The following is a 22823-nucleotide window of genomic DNA, read 5'->3' on the forward strand; positions in this document are numbered from 1 at the left end:
CAAAAATTACTTGTACGGCAGAAATCCGAGGCATGTTTTATGTTCAAATATTTCACTTTACTTCAGAAATGTATCTTCTATATGCAGCCGTAACAGCTAAAATCGGGAGCAAGAGTGCGCGTTTGACAGAATGAGTTGCGACACACCAGTTGCAACACACCACGCTGCATATGGCAGTAACATTGAATACCATATTATGGGTATGTTCGTGTGCTACCGTGCAAATGGCATTAAATTGCAAGACATCGAGCAGTTAACGCCGTTGTTTGTGCCCGTGTGGTGTGCGTACAAGTGATGTGCAATTTACCGAAAGGATAACAGAATGTTCGCAGTGTAAAATATGAGGCAACAAATGATGCATGTTGTTGACCAGGCGTACGTTCATTTATTTGCTATCGGAAAACTCCCAAAATATGACAGGAAATCTGTGGAGTGACGCTTGTGTGCTTGCAGACTGCAACGGGGTGAAACGAGGGAACACAAAACAGAATACTGGTCGACCACTGCCAAGAAAGAACAACACAGGCTGTACATTCGTGGGCCATTGTGGAGTTTGCATGTGATCGTTGTTGATATTGCCAACTGCTGCAACATTCCAGTATCACTGGCATTCTACATGTGCTTAAGTGCCACACACATCACCACACAGGCAAAGGGCCAACCAGCTGGCCCCGCCACTGTTGACGTAGCGCTTGGACAGTGTTTGCAGGACCATTTATGGAGTGAGCTGAATTAGCCAAAAAAAATTGAAACTGCCTTGAAAATTTTCGCGACTGCGACAAGCAGTTATGAGCTGCCGAATCGTCGGCCAGTGACAGCTTACCCGAAATAACCGAATGAAAATCCCGAAAAATGGCATCACTAGCAAGTCGAACCTTGACATAATGAACACCGATACACCAATTAATATAACGAGGTTAACTTGAAATGTTCTTGCCAATATCGGCATGTAACGAACACATGCTTGTAACGGAAATTGGATATCTCAAAGGCATTTTTGTCTTACATGCGACTTTGTTATAACATGGAACACTTTACAAGTCGCTCACAACCCACAACTTTGTAGCAACTTACTTTGCACACTGTTTACACATTGGCCATATGTGGTGACCACTTTCAGTCACAATTACAAATGAATTTTGACTAGTGGGTACATTCATTGAGGCTTTCGAAATACGATGTATTGTGGTCCACAACAAGCCTTCGGTTGTGCAAGCTTGACACAAAACCACACTTCCTTTTTTTGCCAATGTGTGGATATGTGCATGGCACTGCAGCTAAGCTCATAAACCAAAAAATACTGAGGTAGCAAGGATGACAAATGAAAACATTCATGACCTTTCTGACAAAATATACACACAGCTCTGGAAGGTGCCAGCAGAGGCCAGAAATGGGATATCAGTGCACAAATACAGCTTAATTCTTTTTTTTATCAAGTTTGTAATACTCAAGAAAGCAGTGTAGTCGAAAAGTTGCAAAAAAAAAAAATACTTGGTTGTAATTGAACCCCGTCATAACAAACGCCTCACCGTGCTCATCGCCTCAATATCATTTGTGTGTTTTGCATGTCGCACAGGAAATAACACTTGGCTTTTTAAGAGTTATAAGCATTCTGCATGGAGCAGCAAGCTCAAAATATTAATCGGAACAAAAAAAGCTTTTTGTTGACAGAGTATACTCTTATTTCTTGCCTTTAAAATACTGCAAGTGGACTTTTTTTGTGTGAAAATACTGCAAGGTGTGACAGTTGAATTGTGCCACAATATTAAGACCAATATATTATAATGTTATCTGGGTCGGCAATTTGCCGCAACCTCGGAGTTCACAGCAACTGCCGAGAAAAGTACAGCCGAACCCTGATATAACAAACAACAAATATGACAAACTACTGGATATAACACGCTAAATCTAAAATTTGCACATTTTCCCCACCTTAGGGTGTTACCCGTCCTCGCTGGGGCACTGTTTCGTACAATAAACGTTTCTCTCTCTCTCTCTCTCCCTCAAGATATAAGTATGTATGCCTATAACAAGTATCAGTTATAACAAAGGCATTTTGATGTCGAGTGCGACTTAACAAGATTTGGCTGCGCAATCTCTTGCTGCTAAATTATGAACAGAAAAAAAGAGTAAAAACACCAGAGTAACATCCATTAAGTGCCACTCAGCCTAGCACAAGCCTGGAAACCGAGACTAGGACCACTGAGAGCCCTGTCAAATAAGCTTCCCATGCTCTCGCAGAGTGTTATAGGGGTAGTCTGTAGTCGCCGCACACACTTTTGTTGCGGGAATAGCTGGTTCAGCTACACGCTGCAGTTTGAGTTCAGGACAGCTCGCTGTGCATCTTGACAGCCAGATGTTCAGATCACGGCTGCTTCCTTTATGCTTCCCACTGGAGGCACTTACATAATGTATGTAGAACATGAAGTCAGACCCAAAGCCCACAGTTCATTGGAAGTGACAGCGCAATCACCGAGCTATGACGGAGTTCAAGTTTGAAGAGATAGTGAACTTGGTAAAGTACCATGCAAGCTAATACTCTACAACACTCTGCATTGCTTCTAGACAATCTCGTCTTCCTTCGATGCTAACCACAACTGGAAACTGACTGGATTTGCGGGTAGGTACGGTGCGGTTCTCGTAAGTGTGAAGGCAAGAAAAATGAACAGTGAAGCCATAACAGTATACTCAAGTGTACAATTCAAGAAAAAAACAAGAAAACGTGTAAAGGGAGACAAGATTCTAATACTGAGACAAAAATAGAGCTCTCAAAGGGTCGTGATGCTTGCAAGCAGGTATCAACAAAGCCATCTGTTCCCTTGGAGCAGTAGTTTGTTCGCACGACACCGCAGCCTTGCAAACTTTGGTTCAACGTGCTTGCATCTCGAACGTGCTGTCTGTTGCACAACCAAAACAGGAGGTTGCTTGCAGTCTTCCAAGGCACTGTTCTATAAGGATATCTGCTATCTCAGGAGTGCATACGGATAACCTGTAAAGTCATGCCTGCAATAACGCTAGCCTAATAGCCAGTGCTACTGCACCTAATACTGTGCAAATAAGTGAACAGCTAAAACCCAATGAAAACTAAACACTCAATAAGATTGATGAGCTTTAATATGTGTATCTCTTTTTTTTTTGCTAAAACCTATATATTGATACTATCAAAAGCTGCTAGCTTCAAGGCTGCATGAAACAAAACAATACCTTAAGAACACGTTATGTCCATAAAACTTGCTGTATAAGTGCCCTACACATGAAGAGAAGTGATTGCAACGGCCAACCTTTACATCAACTTTCAAGTATCTTAAACACACTAGAAGGTGCAGCTCCTACTAACTCAAAGGGTCAGTGCAAACATGTCTTCTGCAAGCCACCTATTGTTCCATCTGTAGTCACCATAATGCACTTCCTCCATTAAAAGTACCGGCTTGTCGCATTTTGTAAAAACAAGTGCAACGATTTGTTGACACATTCTCAGACAACCAGTCACCTTGAGGGAGAAAGCGCTAAAATGTTGGCCTGCTTTGGTTGCAGAACAGACCGCGCAAGCAAATGGCTGGCTCTCCCCACCCACTCTCCTCTTTGCATTATTCCTTGCACTGGTGTCAAAACATCATGGTTATCCTGCTTGGCTGCCTTTCCGTTTGCCAGTAGTGAGCTACAAATTTCGATTGAATGGTACTCAAATGAATGCCATCCAAAATGCTGCACTGCATGATCAACATGCCAGTCTGCAGCAGGACCACCTGATGGTAAACTCAACTTTCAAAGCACACACTGACACATCCAAGAGGCAACCGCACATTTTAAAAGCAGGCATGTCATGATGAAATTGCAACAGCTGCAAGCAATCATGCATTACAATAATGAACAGTGTACATGTCTATATTCCCGCTGACGGGACATTTCTGGGACTTGCAAGGACAAAATGTGCTTCCCATGCGATCAAAATCGCTGCACCTAAATCACTTCATCACTTGCTCCAAAATGCCCACATCATCACTGTCCACCAGGCGAGGGTATTGGTGGGAGAGAATTTCGGTCAGGCTGGGCCGGTGTGGGAAGGAAGTTTCATCAAATCCTCACTGCAGCAAGGACACATCCTCACACCAGGACTGGTTCATCCGACGATGCCGCCGGTGGTGAGCTGGCGGGCGTTGGATAGGGTGACGCCCTCCGCCTGGCCTTCCGCCTCTCGCGAAGCGTCGCTCTGATTTGGTCCAACTTTCCCCTCAGCACCCGATGCTCTTCCTGATGTAGGCTGGTTGCATCTCTGAAGTGCGGTGATGTCGGAGGTGTCGCATCCCCACCCATCACTTCACTGCCGCTGCCCGAAGCAGAAGACGAGGAAGGGTGCTGGGCACCGCCAACACCCGAAGTGGTGCCATTATCGCTGGTAGCTGCAGAAGGAGCCGTGGGTGACTGTGTCGATGCAGCCGAGGCGCTCGTTGGAGTGAGAGGACCACGCCAGCCCTGGCTGGCGCCAAGCAGGTCACGAAGAATGTGCAGAATAGTGGCAACATGGCGACGCGGCCTGCCCTCACCATCTTGGAGCTCGGGACCCAGGGTGCCCGAAAAGCTGCCAGAGTAGACACCCTGACCCAAGTGGCGCAGCTGGTCGATGACAGCTCCACCGCCAGGTGCCTGTTCACAAAGAGTAGAAAAACCTTCGGTTATGGCCATCACTATGCTAGAGGACATGCATCTGTCCTAACCACTCTACCTATATTATTAACCTTGACTGCACTGCATCTGGCACAAGGGTGCATCTAAAAATAGGCATAGGCATACGAACAGCATGTAGCTGCTGACCAATACCCCCAGAAGCCTGAATATTGAGAGTCTACGCCCACGAGCGTAGAGTGGCAAGGCTGTTATTCACTAGTTTCACGACTCCTCTGGTTCTACCCATTCTGTCTCCTCTCCCTACCTCCTCCCTACCACTCTATCTACATCCTCTCTGGACTGCTGCATGTTAACACAAGAGCAAGCACTGCAGTTTCAGCAATGCTTTAGTGAGGGGTTACAGATAATTACAGCAGCTGAAAGAGTATTGAGACAATTCCCCCAGAGGGCATTGTGGCAAAGCGATGGAAAGTTCAAATTGGGCTCCTCGTGTCATTCCTTTTTGCCATGCCCCTGCAATGTATATACCGTATTTACTCGCATAATGATCCCACTTTTCTGTCAGAAAAAATTGACGCAAATTCAGGGGTGCGATCATTACGCAGGTTAAATTTCCCGCGAAAAAAAAATTTTTTTTTATTCCCGCGTTTGCTGCGGGATGCGGGTGCGGGACACCAAAACAAAAATGACGGCCGGCGGAGCAAGCCGAACGCGCCAAACACGATCTTTTTTTTTCTTCTCGTGAGTACATTACGTGCATTGAAACAGTTTCTTCCGTGTCAGTGATGAATATTATCGTTAATATCGGCAAGTGTGCGGCAATAACGTAGCCATGTCCATTTAGAGGGGACAGAAACAGATGGGCGCGCTTACCTGCCAGTGACAGAAACTCATGGCCAGCGCGCTGCGGAAACCGGCATCTGTTTTCACTACTATCCTAACACGGCACGTTTCCGCTAAGGGTGGGCGAATATCTTAGCTGTGTTACAAGCGTTGGCGTATGAATAGGGTACACTTTTAACGTATGAGTGTAAACGTGGCTACTATCATTGCCGCGCGCGATTTGTTGCGTGCTCACGAGTGCAGATGAAAAGAACCGAAAGGCGCCTTTTTTGTTTTTGTTGACTACAACCATTATAAAGCCTACCCATAATAAAGGCATGTTTGGTTGTACCTCTTTTTGCCATGGAAGTGCGGAAAGTGATGGAAGTAATGAAATGAGGCATCTACTTAAGCATGTTTGGTGCGTGCAGACGAGTCGTTCGCGTAGCATTCGACAGATGGTAAGCGCGATCATTACTAGCTAGACTTGGCACACGACATATAGCTGCGGCAAGTTCAGGGTGCGATCATTACACGGGAAATAAAAAAAAATCGAATTTTGACGACAAAATTCAGGGGTGCGATCATTACGCGAGTGCAATCATTATGCGAGTAAATACGGTATGTACATGCTATGTATATATAGAAAGGGTGGGGTTGGAATCTATAGAGGCTGCCCGACAATTATGAGCCACAAAATCTAGTAACAGCAGGCAACGAAGTTGCTCGTGAGGGTGCTAATGCACTAAACAGATGCTGGACCAACATGGCAGGAACCCGTAAGTGTACACACCTACATGCTGCCACCACATGCATCCAGTATCAATTATCCAGTGCGTTAAATAACAGCCCGGTCACAAAAACACTTGTTGCTTGATGTGAGCGAACTGTAGGCTTGCTAGCTTGGCTTGGCTTGTCCAGCAGTTACTACAGTGAATAGGCCACAGTGAATAGGCCAGAGTACATAGTAGTGTCCCTTCATTACATGTCAAACATAAGTCAAAAGCAGTGTGCCCCAATGCACTTTCATCTCCCCATTGCTTGCTGGGTGACATGTTTATGAAGAGTCATTTGCTGCTTCAACCAGCTTAAGCTGCTACCGGGCCCAGCTTGCATCATCAACGTTATTTAGCCACCCTTAAATTGCAGCTTCCCTTTGTCACATGGCACAGAGAAAATTTGGGTGCAACTCATCTACAATGACTATCCAAGCACGCGGTTAGCCGAAACGCGTCATGTACGAGGCATGCTGGGCTCCTCTCTTGAGCACACCTCTCGACACACTGTGCCTTCTGGCAGCGCTGCCGCGAAGTCTGCATGTACCTAGTGGCACGTACACGGTGACCCAAGTAGGCGTCAAAGAGGTTCATCGAAGAGCGGCACACAGGCTGCAGCACATAGTCATGCAAACGGCTTGCATCCTTAGGCTTCACTACTTTCGGGACCAGCCTGCGCTTTTGGTGGGATAGCTAGATAGCCGAACATAACACTGGTCCGGCAATGCCAGGTATGCTATTCGCACGAAGCCGAAATTTCGCTTACAACTGCCACTGAAAATCAAACACGTGCCCCACTGTTAGGCAACAAACTAGCTAACCGGTGCACCGTCAAGCAAGTTTGCAGGCATGGCAACACGTGCAGGTTTTTGCACACCGCCCAGCCAGAGTAGTGGCACATGTGCATGCATTTTGAAGGCCACATCAAGCAACACTGTAGCACACGAAGATCACAACGTGTGCACTGCGAAGAAAAAATGGCTCGCAAGAAGTCGCCAACACTGACCGCGAGAGTCTACTGACGTTGCACCAAACTAGTTCAGAGCCGAAGAAATCGCCAAAGCCTGCGGAATTTTGTATCTTCATTATCTTTTTCTCAAATTTTCAAATTTACTGTATGCGGTGTAAATGCAACGATGAAAGAGTAACTCGAGCGCAGCAATTTGACCTGTCTGCAGTTTTTCTGGCCGCCCTTCCCGAGCTTCAACGAAATGGGTCACCCACCGCCTCCGGAGGGGGCCCTGTGGCGGCAGGAGGAGCGGGGCAGTTGGGCGAGGTGGGTGTGGCCGGTGGCGTCTCAACTGGTGGGCACAGCTGCAGCTGGACAAACATGACGTGGTCGCCCAGGCGCATTGTCAGATGCAGCGGGGCACGTCCACACAGAAAGTTCTCCACCTGCACCGTGCAAGCAGGGAAAGCATTAATGACCGAAACGCAGCCCCACCATGCCACTGCTCCAATATTGCATATGGGCTCCTTGTGTGCAGGCCACCAACTTCAGAAAGCTCTGCTCGTTTCAAGTACAGCCGATCCTGAATCTAACAAACAAATGAAATTAACGACGGGTTATAAAAAAGTACATTTTCGATGTTTCTTGCCAATACTGGGTGTGTAATGCTCCAAACGAATTAGTTATAACGAAGGTATCTTTCGGCGTTGGATGTGACTTCATTATAGTGGGATCCAAATGTATATTGTTTTGCAAGCTCCATATTTACTTTAAGTTGTTTATTTACTTCAGTTAACTTCAGGCCTCAGAGGGATTAAAGAGGAAAGCAGGTACCATTTGTGTAATTAAATATCATGTACCTACAGAACACAAATGCAAAATTGAATGGTTTCATAACTTAAAGGTACATTTACAATGTTCCTTCAAATACAATGCTGACTACTCCATTGTGAAAATGTTAATTGTTTATGGTTACAATATCGGTGGCAAGGTGGACAAGGAAAGCACAGTGGAGGTGCAAAACAGTAAGCAAACTTCGGAGAGGGTGCTACCTGTGTTACTAAAAAGGGGCTAGTAACCAGTGCCAAGACAAACTAACTATACAAATGCTTCTCCAGATCAGGTACATTCTTTTAAACTGGAAAAAGGATGAAGCAATTCCCAATACTTCCGAGTGAGTGAGTGAAAATTTTATTCGACATGTCCGGCGATTTCGGCGGGGTGGGGCCATAAGCACCCCAGCCTAGGTGACGGCCTGAAGTCCTTGGACACGACCGGACACGGTCACGGTCCTTGTGGTCCTTGGACAGCCCACAGTTGATCAGCGAAGCTGTGGCTGAGCAGGGCCGCCTCCCAATGTGCCCCTCAGATCGAGACTGCCATGTCTACCCCATTCGTCGGGGACTCCTACTGCTCGCTACCGGTACATTCTCACAGCATGTGTTGCAGCATCGCTCTGGCTCCACACGCTTTACACTCGTCGGATGGACGAACGTTGGGGTAGCAGCTCAATAAAAAAATTTCAGCAGGATTCTTATTCCCCTATTGACTATGTTAGTAAGACTATAAAATAAACTTGTTTTTCTAGTGCATACAGCTAAATGACATGAGTAACATAGCTTTAAGAAAAATAGTACACTGCTCCTTTTGCTTATGGCACTCATTGATAAGCTCGCCAGTATGTCTTTAAAAGTAGCAACAAATGTAGGCGCTTGTATAAAATGAGGGCCAGGCCCTCATTTGAAGTTATCATTGCCGGTAGTAAGCAATGGTGCAGTGTGACAGTTTCAAAAGCTTTCGTTGTCAAACTGCAAAGTAACTGCAATTGTACAGTCTGTTTAACTCCATGCAACCCACCTGTGCGTCGGTCAATGATTCCAGGGCTTGCATGACACTCTGTTCAGGCTTGATGGCCTGTTGGGTTAAGAACACATCAAGAGGAATTTAGCAAATAGTGGTACATTGTTACCAAAAAAAGAACAATGAAAGACTGTAACACTTCTTTACATGCAAACAATCTTCTGTGGCAGCACAGGAAAGGCTGTGGGGGCAGAGCTCCTGCGAATGTGTTACTATGTTAACTAGTCAAACAAGTTGGTAACACTTCCTGTTTCGATTCTTGACAGCAGACACCAAATCAGCATAGTTTGCCATTCACAATGGTTTCGCACTTGCGAAGTGTGAAAAAGTAAAAAAAAAAATTCAAATTTAACACTGGCCGGTGTATTTTATGTCTTACATTAAAGTGCTTCAGTAAAAAAGATGCTTATGTTTTCTGTTCTCCAGAAAACAAGCATCTACCGAATGCATCTATCTATCTAAGCATCTATCTACAAATCCGAATGAAACTGTAGTACTATATTCAAAAATGCAGTCATGCATGCGCTTTGCCTCCATAGCTTTTCCCTTTATTTGCCACAGGAAGTTGTCTGTGCAGGTATGAACCGAAGCTGCAAAGTGTTAACAGCTTTTAAAGCTACTTTTGCTGGGCAATTTTTTTTTTTCATTTGCTGCGATAAGCTCCAACATGAAAATACTGTATCTGTGAAAGCCTCCCGATGAACATCATTCATCATCGTTGTTTAGGGACCCTCACCACAGCCCAGCAATATCCCCTTTAGGTGCCAGTCAATTTGGTCCATTGAAAAATCAGTTTCACGACATATCTTGCATCTTTAGAACCGTGAAAAGCATAGAGCGGCAGAATGAATTAAGAATTTCCATCTCTTCGGTGGGTTTTGTCAAATTCACAGAATATGGACTCCCCGTGAGAACTCCACAGATATGCAAACATCAACTATTTCATGCGTACCATAATGGGAAAGCACCCATCCAGCCACTTAAAATAATATGCCTGATGTATAATATTAAGCAAGACAAAGCAAACCTGCAACGTGACAATATACTAACACAGCGAGCAAACACCAAGCCATCTAATTTCCAACTTTTACTAAAACACTTCACAAATTTCATCTACAGCTGGTGCCAAGCGATAGTTTAATGAACAGTTAGACTGCATAACAATTGTCACTAGAAAGAAAAAGTAAAACAGTGTACTAACGACAATTCAAAGATATGCCATCGATGAAGGAACACTCTATAATATATGAATGCCTCGTTGTGTATGTCTCACCTGTAGACCAGTTTCCACACTAGGCAGCAGTGTAAGCCGCTCTCCGTCGCGCACATTGTTGGAATCCAGTGTTCCCTCTTTTAGTTGCCTGCGCAATAGACAAGACAAAAAACAGCATGGTCAACCAACCAAAGTTAACCATGATAGAGCACTGATGTTCAACGCAACAAATATTCCCCATTTTGGGGAATTGAAGTTATTCTTGCATGGTTCAATCGCCCCAGCGCAGCAATTACTAAAAAATGAATCCATCATTTGCTAGTTACAGTCACAGAGGCGAGATGCAAGCCCACTCTTGTGGCTGCCCCTTGGGCACACATACGAGTTCAAGCAGCCTTGACTAAAGCGCACCCTGTACTGTTTCAGGCGTTAAATACTACTATAGTTATTTTCCTAGCTCTCGTTATTCATTGCACTGAACGTCGCAGGGCAACATAGAAGATCCAAATCCAACTTGACCACTCGGGGTTCTTCTATGAACACCTGATGCTCGGCACACGAGCATTTTTGCATTCCGTGACAAAGGGACAAACCGTAGACCTGGCCCTTGGGTAGCCCAATGCCACAACCCCTCGGCCAACAAAGTGGGCTCACGACAACCTCGGGTTTGATCACCTGGGTTCTTTAACGTGCACCTAAATCCAAGTACGCAAGTGTCCTTGCACTGCACCGCCACTGGAATGTGGTACCCACATCTGGGAATTGTGCTCAGCAGTACAATGCCACTGCTCCACACAACAGTGGGTGCAATTTAGGTGCATCAAATTATGATTCCAGCTGCTTCTCAGTTGGCACCGGGGCGGCCATTGTACATTACCGCTCTACCAACGTGTGGACAGCACCACCGGTGTTGGAATCGGCCAACTTGGAATGCTGCACTAGCAGATGACACGGGTGCTCACACTGTTTTCCTTGCTCATGCTTGCCTTCTGGTGATTGACAGGCTACAATTAAGAGCTGCAGGAGGGCTATCTAGTAGATGCTCCTGCCAAATAACAAACAAGGCCATACAGAAAGCCAAGAGAAAATAAACTGGCCTGCTAAATTTAATTCCACTCTCTCTCTTTGTTGTTTGTTTTTGTTCTGACCAGGCCATTGTTTCCTGCACACAACAGATTTGCTACCTCGAATATGCAGACATAGAAATGGCTGCCACGCAACAAATCTGGGAAAAGCGTCGGCAGGGGCTAGAGGCGCTCGTGGGTCGGACATCGCCGGTCCTTCCACCCGTCCTCCCACACGCGCCCTTTGCAGAAGCCCGCCCGCGGCCTCTGCGTCGTTGGGGCGGCAGCCCGTAGGCGTCGCTACTGGATGTTTGCCTTTGCCCGGACGCGCTTATTTCCGCCGACCCGAGTTCATTCCTCGTACCCCCCCCCCCCCCCCCCCCAAGGCTGTTCTCTGGATCGAGTCAGAAGTGAGCCCCGGTTAAGCAGCGCAATCACTCCCTCCCACTCCCCCCTCCCCCCAAACGTCAACGAGGAGAGTCCTCCGACATCTCTCAATAAACGTGCAAGAAAAAAAAAGTTTGCAAACACCCACACCGTGTCCACGTCCAGGTGAAGTAAATGCGAGAAGGTGGGTGGGGACGAGGGGGGGAGGGGAACGCAGGAGTGCCGTACAGGAGAACGAACGCTCGCCGGACGAGAGAGAGGGGGGGGACGCGATCGGCGGCTGGGGGAACCCGGGCACGGACCTTGGGCCATCGATCCAACCCGGCGTGACGTCAACGCTGACGTCAATGGTGGAAGCGCGCCACGGCTAGCAGCAGAGGGTAGACGGGTCAGGGCCTGAGCGCCACCGGCGGCTCGCACGAGGCGCAAAAAAGCGCGCGCTTTTTTTTTCTTTTTTGTCCACTTCTAGCGCGGCCACCCACTTTTTTCTCCCGCGCGTTTTCTCTTCTCCTTCGCGTGTGTCGCCCGTTGGCACTCTTTCCCGTCAGCAGAAAAAAAAAAAAAGAGGGGGGGCGGGGGGAGGGCCTTTGTCGCCGAACTTTTGGGCACGCGCTAAGGTCAGGTCGGCGCAGTGTCGACCCGACAAGTTCAAGCGGCGTCCGCGAGTGCGTCGCCTGACGTCACTCCAAAACGGCTCTCGAGAATCCGTTCGAGCACCCGCGCAATTAAAAATCAAACCATCAACCAGCGCCCCCGCGCACATGCTGAACAGCAAGTGCAAAAGAAAAAAAGTAGCTTTCATGTAATCCGTTTCCCGCGGCAGATTGCTGCTCCGTTAGCAGTGTACTGCCTGCATGCGAGATGGAACGCTTTGTTCAGATGTTATTTTATTGGCTTATTACACACGAAGTGCTTGGGACCTCGGAAATCATTCGCTATGCAGGTCACTTCGCTGTAAAGGTCATGCACCGCACAGATCAAAATATAATAGGCGCAGAATTATAAAAAAAATAAATTATGGGGTTTTAGTTCTCGTAACATGAAAGCCATTCTCGGACTCGACCTCACTCAAGCCTTTGATAACATTTCCCATGCAGCTATCCTTGATCAGGTCTCCAACCTCCAGCTGGGAGAGCGAGCCTACAATTACATCCGTGACTTTCTCTCCAATCGGACGGCTACCCTCTCGGCCGGGGATTTACGATCAGACCAGCTTCCCCTTGGCAGCAAAGGCACCCCGCAAGGTTCCGTTATCTCTCCCATGCTCTTTAACTTAGTTATGATTGGCCTTGCCAAGCAGCTACAGCAAGTCGACAATATCAACCATACCATCTACGCCGACGACATCACCATCTGGTCGTACCGAGGCAGTGATGGTCAAGTGGAATCAGCCCTCCAAACGGCGATTGACACGGTTGAAGCCTATCTCCAAGGGACTGGACTGCGCTGTTCGCCGGCTAAATCGGAGCTTCTGCTATACAAGCCCATTCAGCGGGGTCGCCCTCCCAAACACCAATCTGATCACCGACCCTGTGACGCCATCACCCTACGCCTTCAAGATGGCAGTCCTATCCCAAACGTCCCTAGTATCCGGGTTCTTGGTCTCACCATCTCTACCAACGGCTCCAACGCCTTGGCTCTCAACAAGATCTGTGCCCAATCTCAAAACACCCTACGACTTCTTAAACGTATATCTAACCGTCGAGGAGGACTCAAAGAAGAAAGCCTTCTCCGACTCGTCCAATCCTTTGTCATATGCCACATCACCTACGTTGCTGCTTACCTCAACTGGTATCGGGCTGAGCAGAACAAGCTCGACACCCTCATACGAGGGGTCTACAAGCAAGCACTTGGTCTCCCACATTGCACCAGCACTGAACTCTTCAACCAACTGGGAGTTCACAACAACCTTTCCGAACTCATTGAAGCCCAACAACGCTCTCAGCTTGAACGGCTCACCCATACTGAAACGGGGCGCTTTATTCTGTCCACGCTTGGCTTCACCTACCATCAGCAACAGGGCCCCAAACAACCGATCCCGACCGACATCCGTAGCTGGATCTACATAGACCCTATCCCTAGGAATATGCACCCTGAATATAACAGGGCCCGGCGCCAAGCTCGGGCCGGAGCTATCATAAAAGCCCTTGCCAACGTACCTGGCGTCACATTTGTTGATGCAGCCCGATACTCCCATGGCACACGATTTGTGGCCGTTGCCACACGTGATGGAGCCCTACACCATGCCTGCAGCGTCACTACCCCCACTGCAGAGACGGCTGAAGAAGTGGCCATCGCCCTGGCCACTTTAGATCCCACCTGTCACACCATAGTGTGTGACTCTCGCTCAGCCGTTATTAACTTCAGCAAAGGGCGTATTTGTCCCCAAGCTCTTCGCATCCTCTGCCAGGCACCACATTCTGAAGACAGCATCATCTCCCTAACATGGATCCCGGCCCATGCGGGCCCTGTCCACCCACACCTCCCCAATCTCAACGAGGTCACCCACTCCATTGCGCGAGGCCTAGTCAACCGCGCCGGAGTCACTGGAGATGAGTTGGACACCAGGGACAGTCTGACAACTTATAACGATCTTGTTAAGGCCTTTTACCTGAGTCGCCGAATCTTCCCCCCGCCTCACCCAAAGTTCAGCCGGGCGCAGGCTACCACCCTGCGTCTACTACAAACAAACACGTACCCTTCACCCGCCCGCCTCCACCTTATATTTCCGGACGTCTACACTACCCCCAACTGCCGGTGCTGTGGAATTCACCCGGCTACGCTTTCGCATATGCTATGGGAGTGCCCAGCACAGTACGCACAGACTAACACCACGACTCTCTCGTCGAGGTTGCATGAGGCTCTGCGGAGCTCCACCCTCGACGACCAAACCTGGGCGACCCAGCACGCCCGCGAGGCGGCGGCGAGGCAAGCCCTCGACGTCCCTTCGTGGGAGGCGTAGGCCCGGCCACCATAAAGTGCTGGTTCTGCAATAAAAGTTTATTCCTCCTCCTGGGGTTTTACGTGCCAAAACCACTTTCTGATTATGAGGCACGCCGTAGTGGGGGACTCCGGAAATTTTGACCACCTCGGTTTTTTTAACGTGCACCTAAATCTAACTACACGGGTGTTTTCGCATTTCGCCCCCATCGAAATGCGGCCGCCGTGGCCGGGATTCGATCCCGCGACCTCGTGCTCAGCAGCCTAACACCATAGCCACTGAGCAACCACGGCGGGTAGGCGCAGAATTATTCTTTCGCTATACGGGTAATTTCGTTGTAGAGGTGCTCGACTGTATGTATGCATGTATGTGCGTGCGTGTGCGCGCGAAGTCGCGAAGCACGCAAAGGTTGCAGGTAGCGGTTCATCGGTTATACATATTGTGCGGCGAAAACAACCGTACAGGCGGGCCTACAATACCCTCTGTCGCAGCAAATCCGTGCGTTGCAGTGAACGCTGGTGCTCGTGAGAGCCAATCAGCGACGAGAGCCAACTGCACGTCCCAGAAAACGCCGGATATCGAGTCAGGATACTATATACTAGGATAGGTACTAGGATAGGATACTAGGGTATCGAGTCATATGACCAATCCTTCCACGACGCTTCCTCCTTTCAGTCGGGGTCCCGCGACCAGAGAAGGGCAATGGGGAATCCTTTCGTCTGGTTCTAGGGGCGTGCTAGTAGCAAACTCTGAGGCCGAATTGAATAAGGAACGCTTTTCGAATAGCTTCCGAATAATGAACAGCCACTTTTGCAATTAATACGGAACGATGTCCGCATATCCTACAGTATGCATAGCGCCAGCAAGTCTCTGTTATTGCGTGGCACGCTATGAAGTGTGTAATAAAAGCACAAATTGAGCGTTAGGAAAAACGAAGCAGTTTCTTTGCATGAACTGTATAGTCAGGGGGCCACGTACCTGGCCCTCTGAACGACATAGCCTGCTCCACTACATATAATGTCCTCATGTTTTGCGCCTATACTAAATATAAGCCTTCGGGGATCAAATTTATCGTACTATTGCTCCACTTTCAAATTTATTTGCGCGCGGTGGACGTCATGAAATATTCATAAAGAATTCGAAAAGTATTCGTATTTACAAATGTTTGAAAGCTTCGAGTAATTGCAACACCTCTACTGGTTCCCTTTCCACGCGCTGACGATCTCGTCTGCAAAAAAAAAAAAGTATCATCGACGATTACGATACTTCCTAATGCTAAATTTGAGAGCAGCTACACGTGTTTTCATTTCGCTATATATTGGCTGGAGCGGATAATTTGTTTCGTGCGGCAGGTCCCAAAGGGAACGAAGTGTCGCCCCAAAGGCCCCCGAGGGTAAATAAATAAATAAATAAATAAATAAATAAATAAAACTGTGGCGCGTCTGCCTTGCTAATCGGGGGATCACGAGAGGCAGCACCTGGCTGACACGTAGGTGCGATTTATAGCAGCCGCCGCAGACGGACCTCCGCTCACGCAGCGCTTTGTTTCCATACAGACGACGCGCGCTACTCTGCTCTGGCGCCATTCCGCAGCCATCGTCGCCACACAGCCCGTCTTGCGCGGCACTACGCTTTCCTTCTCATTCATGCCTTTCGTTCCACCAACGACGAGAGCGACCCTTCGTCGAGGTATAGAGGCTAGAAAGGTTCTCCATATAGTCGCGGGGAAGTCGTGCCACCAGTGTCAGCGGCGACAACACCCAAGGGAGCGTCGCAATATTACGGACACAGCACTTCGAAGGCAAATAAACATTACATAAGGGTAAGCAAAGGAAACAGCTAACCTGCGTCCACTGCAAGCGGAAGAAGTTGCGCAGTAAATGTGAACTTACGTTTTCAGATTTGCAGTATCCGTGTGCAAAAACTGCCCTGAGCATCTCGCAGTGGTTGCGTATTGACCGCAGCGAAAACGACTCGTTTGTTCCCTCTACAAGATTTCTCGCAACCTGCGGCCACAGCTTGACGTTTGAAAGGGATTCGTTGCGAGTACTTCTCGCGATATGCAAACGTCATCTTCTGCAGTGCAGTATGGGCGCGCGTACGCTCTTAAGCAAAATTACACCCTTTTGCCACACAACAATAATCATCATCTGTCTTGTCCGCATTTCCTAATTCTCTTACTCGTATACCCCTTCGCCATCGCCCCTTGCAGGAGCCGTGATCCCCGTAACACACACTGGTACCGCGTTAGAGAATGACGCGCAGTTTCTCGAGATACGCGTCCCTAAAGTGTGCAACAAAAGGCATTGGTATTGCAGTTATTTGTTTTAGCTTCAATGCATAAAAAGGTACCTTTATTAATTGAGTGGAACAACAGCGCATATTTACCGCAAATTTGGCAACGCTGATCTCTAAACTGGTGCAAGTTTCTATGTTCGTTCCAATGTGGATGCGCCTAGTGAAATCACTGGCCTCAAATCCGAAATTGCAATATTTGCCCTATTAAATAATTAGTTAAAATGTTCGTGAATAAAACTGATTATTCACTTGTGTTTAGATTTCTTGAGTAATTAGTGCCTACCTCCTCAAGTAATCCAGATCAATGCGTACAATTTCTGCTATACATGCCACAGAAGTTTTTTAAAAGTTCTTTCAACGTAAACGCACTTGCCGGCGAGCGTTGTTTTCTTTCTCCTCCATGTTGAATTGCTGCAATGCCGTTACCGGACTGCAATTTCGCACAACCTCACAGAAATCACCAAGAGCCTAATTCTGCAATGATTTTTCTCTTTATCCATTATAATAATTATGGGGTTTTACGTGCCAAAACCACTTTCTGATTATGAGGCACGAAGTAGTGGAGGTCTCCGGAAATTTCGACCCTCTGGGGTTCTTTAACGTGCACCTAAATCTAAGTACACGGGTGTTTTCGCATTTCGCCCCCATCGAAATGCGGCCGCCGTGGCCAGGATTCGATCCCGCGACCTCGTGCTCAGCAGCCTAACACCATAGCCACTGAGCAACCATGGCGGGTCTCTTTATCCATTCATCTCGCTCTTTGTCAATGACCGGAGTCAAACACGACATATAGCACACAATCAAACGTTACGTTTCAAAGCAGCATTCAGCGCCCATACATATGCGGTCATCATGGCTCGGATCACGGCTGAATTCTTATTCAAGGTACGGTTATTGTTATTAGTTTCAGTATTGCTGTTCGATAACAATCCATCTTCCATGCTGTTGGGAAATGCTACAGTGGCAGCAATGTTTCCCGGGTCACAAAATCGTTTCGAAGTACAGGAGTTCGCTTCATCAACGCTATTGTTAAACGAAGCAAATAGCATCGCTGTCAATCTTGAAGCCTAGTCAAAAAAACAATACAAAGGCTCATGGGAAATACGCCCACACCGCGTAATAGGCAAGCAGTAATTTCCTGCTACCGGATCGCACTCTGATTTTGGCGGAGAGAAGAGCGGAGAGCGGAATGGGGTAACTAAAAGTCACCACCAGCCAAATACTGCCCCGAAAGTTCCGACAACAGTTTGCCGGGCCTATTTCTCAAAGATTGACGCACAGGTGAGCACAAAAAATAATAAAAAGAAAGAAATAAATAGAAATAAAAAGAAAATAAATGCATGGATCGCATCAGAGGAGGTTGCATCGGCGATGCTAGCTGCCTGTCCTCACACTGCCTCCGGTAGCATGGAAAAAGAAAACAAGACTGGTAGGTAGCGTCACGTGACTATTTTGTGAAGTCTCGTCATAAAGATATAAAGGGCTCATGGGAAATGTGCCCTTCAGCACGTGATACGCCAGCGGTAATTTCTGGAGACTACGGGACATTCGTTGAGCGGGTGGCAAGGGTCGATAATGGCGAGGGCGCGTCACTAAGAGTTACCGCGAACCAAACAATGCCTCGAAAGATCAGGCAACCATGGAGGGCCTACTTCCCATGAGTCAACGCGCAGATACAGGTCCCGGATAGAAAGAGCGGGCAAGGTCAGACGAGGTTCGCTAGCCGGTGAAAGGTAAAGCTACGGAGGGAAACAGCGCAAGTAAGAGTGGCCCCGAAAAAAAAAGAAACTCCCACATTCTCATCCACTTCACTTCAAATGTGGGAAGAGAAAAGAAAAACATGCGACATACAGCCGCAAAACAAGGCAAAATATCATACGGAGTGCTAAATTTGGCTTATTTTTCGGCCCTTCTCTTCCGTGTTTGGCCAAATGCTCCAAGAAACAAAGAAAAGCGCTGTCAAACGCTGCCGGAATAATTCAGAAGCTCCGCCCCAGCAGCTTTTCCATCCACTGCCCACAGAAAGTCGCCAGCGAGCATTGTTTTTTTCTCTCCCCCACGTTGAAATTCCGGCCGAAGTTCCGCGGGAGTGAGAAGGGCGTCTCCAACATGGCCACCCACCCTCGACGCACCGCACACTCGTGGTATAGTACACTGTACTCGTGGGTAAGTAGGGACTCTCGATTCGCCTCCGCCGCCCCCTCTGGCGCCTCTGGCCGAGAGACGGGACCTTGCACCGTCGAGAGAGGGAGAGAGAGAGAGAGAGACGCGGAGGGGGGAGGAGGAAGGAATCGATGCCGGCTACGAGTGGGCGGCCACGGGGGTGAGCATTGACGTCATCCGGCAGACACACGAAACACCGCCGCCCGCCCACACGCTGCCTGGCCTACACGGCAGCGTCGAGATACGAGCGGCCCGAAAAAACGTGCCGAACAGAGAGCGCGCACACAATCGCAACGCTGGAAGGATTATTCAACGGCGCCAACCGTGCCCGCGCAGCTAACTAATGACGAACTTTAGCCTTTCACGCTGGAATGTTTCGAATAACGAGTTCACAATTCCAGCCAATCCTGATGCTGGACATATTATAATGCGAAAACGGTTTGGTCGACGGCAAAGAGCATTTGCGAACGAAAAGCTTTACGAATTGGGCCCTCGATGCCTTGCGCCTCATATCAGAGAACACTGGCCCCCGCCACGCTTTTTCGTCACTGAACTTGCATCCTCCCGAGACCCTTCATACACTATATGTGGGCACATCCTAAGCCCACATTACTGACATGCTAAATCAGAATGCCCAATCTCCGAATTATGACAACCTTGCTAATTAGCTTTTAAGCTAATTCACGACAAATTTGTAGCCGGCGAGTTCAAAAGGCATATCCACTCAAATTCGGAAGATGACACCAGTTTCAGATATGCGTTCTCAAAGCATGCGACACTAATATTATACACACACACACACACACACACACACACACACACACACACACACACACACACACACACACACATATATATATATATATATATATATATATATATATATATATATCGGTGTTCTAGTCCTCTTTCACCTTAAGTGCATAAAACCGCTTTTTTGTTCACAAGGTGAGAGTGGAGCAACAGTGCATTTCTGTACCGCAAGTTCGACAGTGCTTACATCAAAACTGGTGCTACAGTTTCAAAATTTGATCCAAGCGGGTGTGCTTTAAAAACTCGGCGGCTTCGATTCGTACATTCCGATTACTGGGCGCCTTAAAGCAACCAGTCAAAAAGGTCGATTAGTAAAATTTCAATAACTGGCTTATGCATCATCATTTCCTGCTTAAGCAATGTATTCGCCTCTTCGAGTAAATCCAGCTCAAATGAGCAGATCGGCGCTATACGCCACAGGAAATATTGAAAGATTCTGTTAGCTCGACGAAAAAAACTGATGCAGATCCAAACGTGCATTTCGGACTCTTATGAAGGGAAGCTCTCGCGAAACGGTTGATCGAATAAGCGTGACTGTTCGTCTTCTGCAAAATCGGTTTCCAGCACAGTGACCACGTGCCTGCCTGGCAAATCGGCGAGATACCGAAACCATACCACGTGACACACGCGACGACCACTCGACCGAGGATTATATGCGCGCTGTCTGCGGGATCGACCCCACTCTTTTTTTTTTTTTTCCATCACGCATGCATCTCCGGCATCAGCCCCAGTCCACCACTACTGGGCCGGTATTTTGAAGCGATGCCTTTTTCGATTCTATGCTAATTCAGGCTTTTCGCGCTTGGCCACTGGTCATGGCGACGGTCTGCCCACATTATCAACGCGATCAGGCGGCCGTGTGTGGGGGATGATAAGAATCGCATGGAATAAGGCATAAGGCATCGCTACAAAATAGCGGCCCTGCACCACGTCCAGGACCGGCCGGACACACCTTTACACTCGCAAGAAACCGAACGATAAGAGGCGCCATACACCCGGGGAAAAAAGAGAAAGGGCATTGAAAGTTTCGTTTTAATAAAGGCGAAGCGCTCGTCCTGTGTCCTTCGTATTTTTTTTTTTTCTGTGTTGTCACCTTCCCCGCTAATTCAAAGAAATGCAACTGGCCCAGCTTTCCATCTCACAACGTAATAAAGGAACTACGCAACACTTATTTCCTCTTTCTATTTCCCTTTCCCCCACCCCCAGTGTAGGGTAGCAAACCGGGTGCTCGTGTGGTTGACCTCCCTGCTTTTCCTGTCCTTGCTCTCTCTCTCTCTCTCTGCAACACTTAAGGTAGCAAGACAGCGGCCGCGGCAACGATCCGCAAAGTCCGGGAGCTGTTCGCCTACAGCGAAGCTTCGCTTTAAAGAAACGCCTGCACGGTAATACATGGACACGGCGCTCAGCAATAAGTACCACGTCGACCAATGGATAGACATTATCGAGCGTCACCTTTGGAACGGCATGGCGACGGATGCCACCAAGCGTTTTTTTTTTTTTTAACCTTTCTCACGCGACCCTTTGGACCACAGAGTTCCCTACAAGCGCTTCGCACTTCTTGCAACATTACAGCACATCTAGTAAAGGTTACACCGCTTGCTTGGCGCAGTGCAAGTTTATAGACTCACGGCATGATCCGCGCGGCTAAGTGTTGTTGAGACGTGGTGTTGGCGTGGCTTCAACTCTACGCATTAAAAGTGCTTGCAGTCTATAGCCGTGATAACAAAAAATAATTCTCACAAAAGACGGGGGGAAAAAAAATGTCACTATCGACTGCACTGTGCCGAGACCGAGTTCAGGGACGTCGGACGACGCTGCGTCACGTCGAGGGTATTTTTGTGCGGCACGCCAACCTTTCTCATAAAAAAATTTCGTCGTCAGATAAACACACACACACACACACACACACACACACACACACACACACACACACACACACACACACACACACATATATATATATATATATATATATATATATATATATATATATATATATATCATAAGAAGCCAACAAACATTGACACCAAGGACAACATGGTCTGTGTGTGGTGGCGTTGGCTAACACTCCCAGGGTTCTACTAGGACACATAAATACCCAAGAAAGTGGATGGGAAAACAGCGCCGCGGTAGCTCAATTGGTAGAGCATCGCACGCGAAATGCGAAGGTTGTGGGTTCGGTTCCCACCTGCGGCAAGTTGTTTTTTCATCCACTTTAATTTCCATTATTTCATTTACTAAGCACAATAATTTCCCCTATGTTGTCCTTGGTGTCAATGTTTGTTGGCTTCTTATGATATGACTAATAAAATCGGGACCCTCGGTTAACCCCCTTTCTTCTCGTGTATATATATATATATATATATATATATATATATATATATATATATATTGAACGGCTGTGGTGCTACGGTTTAAATAACCTGGCAGTTAGGGCGAGTTGGAGCTGCACAACGGCGCAGAATGGAGAAACAAGAAAAAAACGTTGCAGCGCGTTCGCTCCCTTTTGTCCGCTGCGCCGATAAACAATCAAACACGTGAGTACTCTTCTAAGCCCCAGGTTGATGTAGTTCCATAAGCCTTCCATAAGGGTTGGGGGGCGGGAGGGAGGTAAAATACAACTGCGCGTCATTCGGGCCGAGCGCTTACGAAAGGTATGCACTCGCTCTAGCTGCCCCCGCGTGCAATACACGGCGACTCCCACACCGCATAATAACCCCGAGGCAGAGTTCGAAATGCCGAAGAGTGGCCGCGATAGAAAGGAAGAGGGCGTCGACAAGCGAGCAAAGCAAGCAAGCTCGCCTGCTGCTGTAACCAAACGCCTCCCTCCCTCCCTCTCTCTCTCTCTCTCCCCTCCTCCCCCCGAATACCGGTCACTCCATCAGGAAGGACGCCATTCCAGCGTCACGAA

The 22823-nt window shown here is 47.9% G+C and overlaps 1 protein-coding gene across 1 annotated transcript in view; it reads right to left on the reverse strand.

Moving 5' to 3' along the window:
• Positions 1-358: 358 nt before the first annotated feature.
• The window catches only part of LOC135908935 (midnolin-like), a 31149-nt gene continuing 8684 nt past the window's right edge, over positions 359-22823 (reverse strand). The window contains exons 2-5 of the mRNA XM_065440802.2: positions 10307-10394; positions 9031-9087; positions 7449-7619; positions 359-4644 (exon numbers count right to left, since the gene is read on the reverse strand). Coding sequence (XP_065296874.1) covers positions 4105-4644; positions 7449-7619; positions 9031-9087; positions 10307-10394 — 856 coding nt within the window. The 3' untranslated portion in view covers positions 359-4104. The remainder of the gene's footprint in view (positions 4645-7448; positions 7620-9030; positions 9088-10306; positions 10395-22823) is intronic.

The sequence above is a fragment of the Dermacentor albipictus genome, chromosome 9, assembly GCF_038994185.2.
Source record: "Dermacentor albipictus isolate Rhodes 1998 colony chromosome 9, USDA_Dalb.pri_finalv2, whole genome shotgun sequence".
Classification (NCBI taxonomy): Eukaryota; Metazoa; Arthropoda; class Arachnida; order Ixodida; family Ixodidae; genus Dermacentor; species Dermacentor albipictus.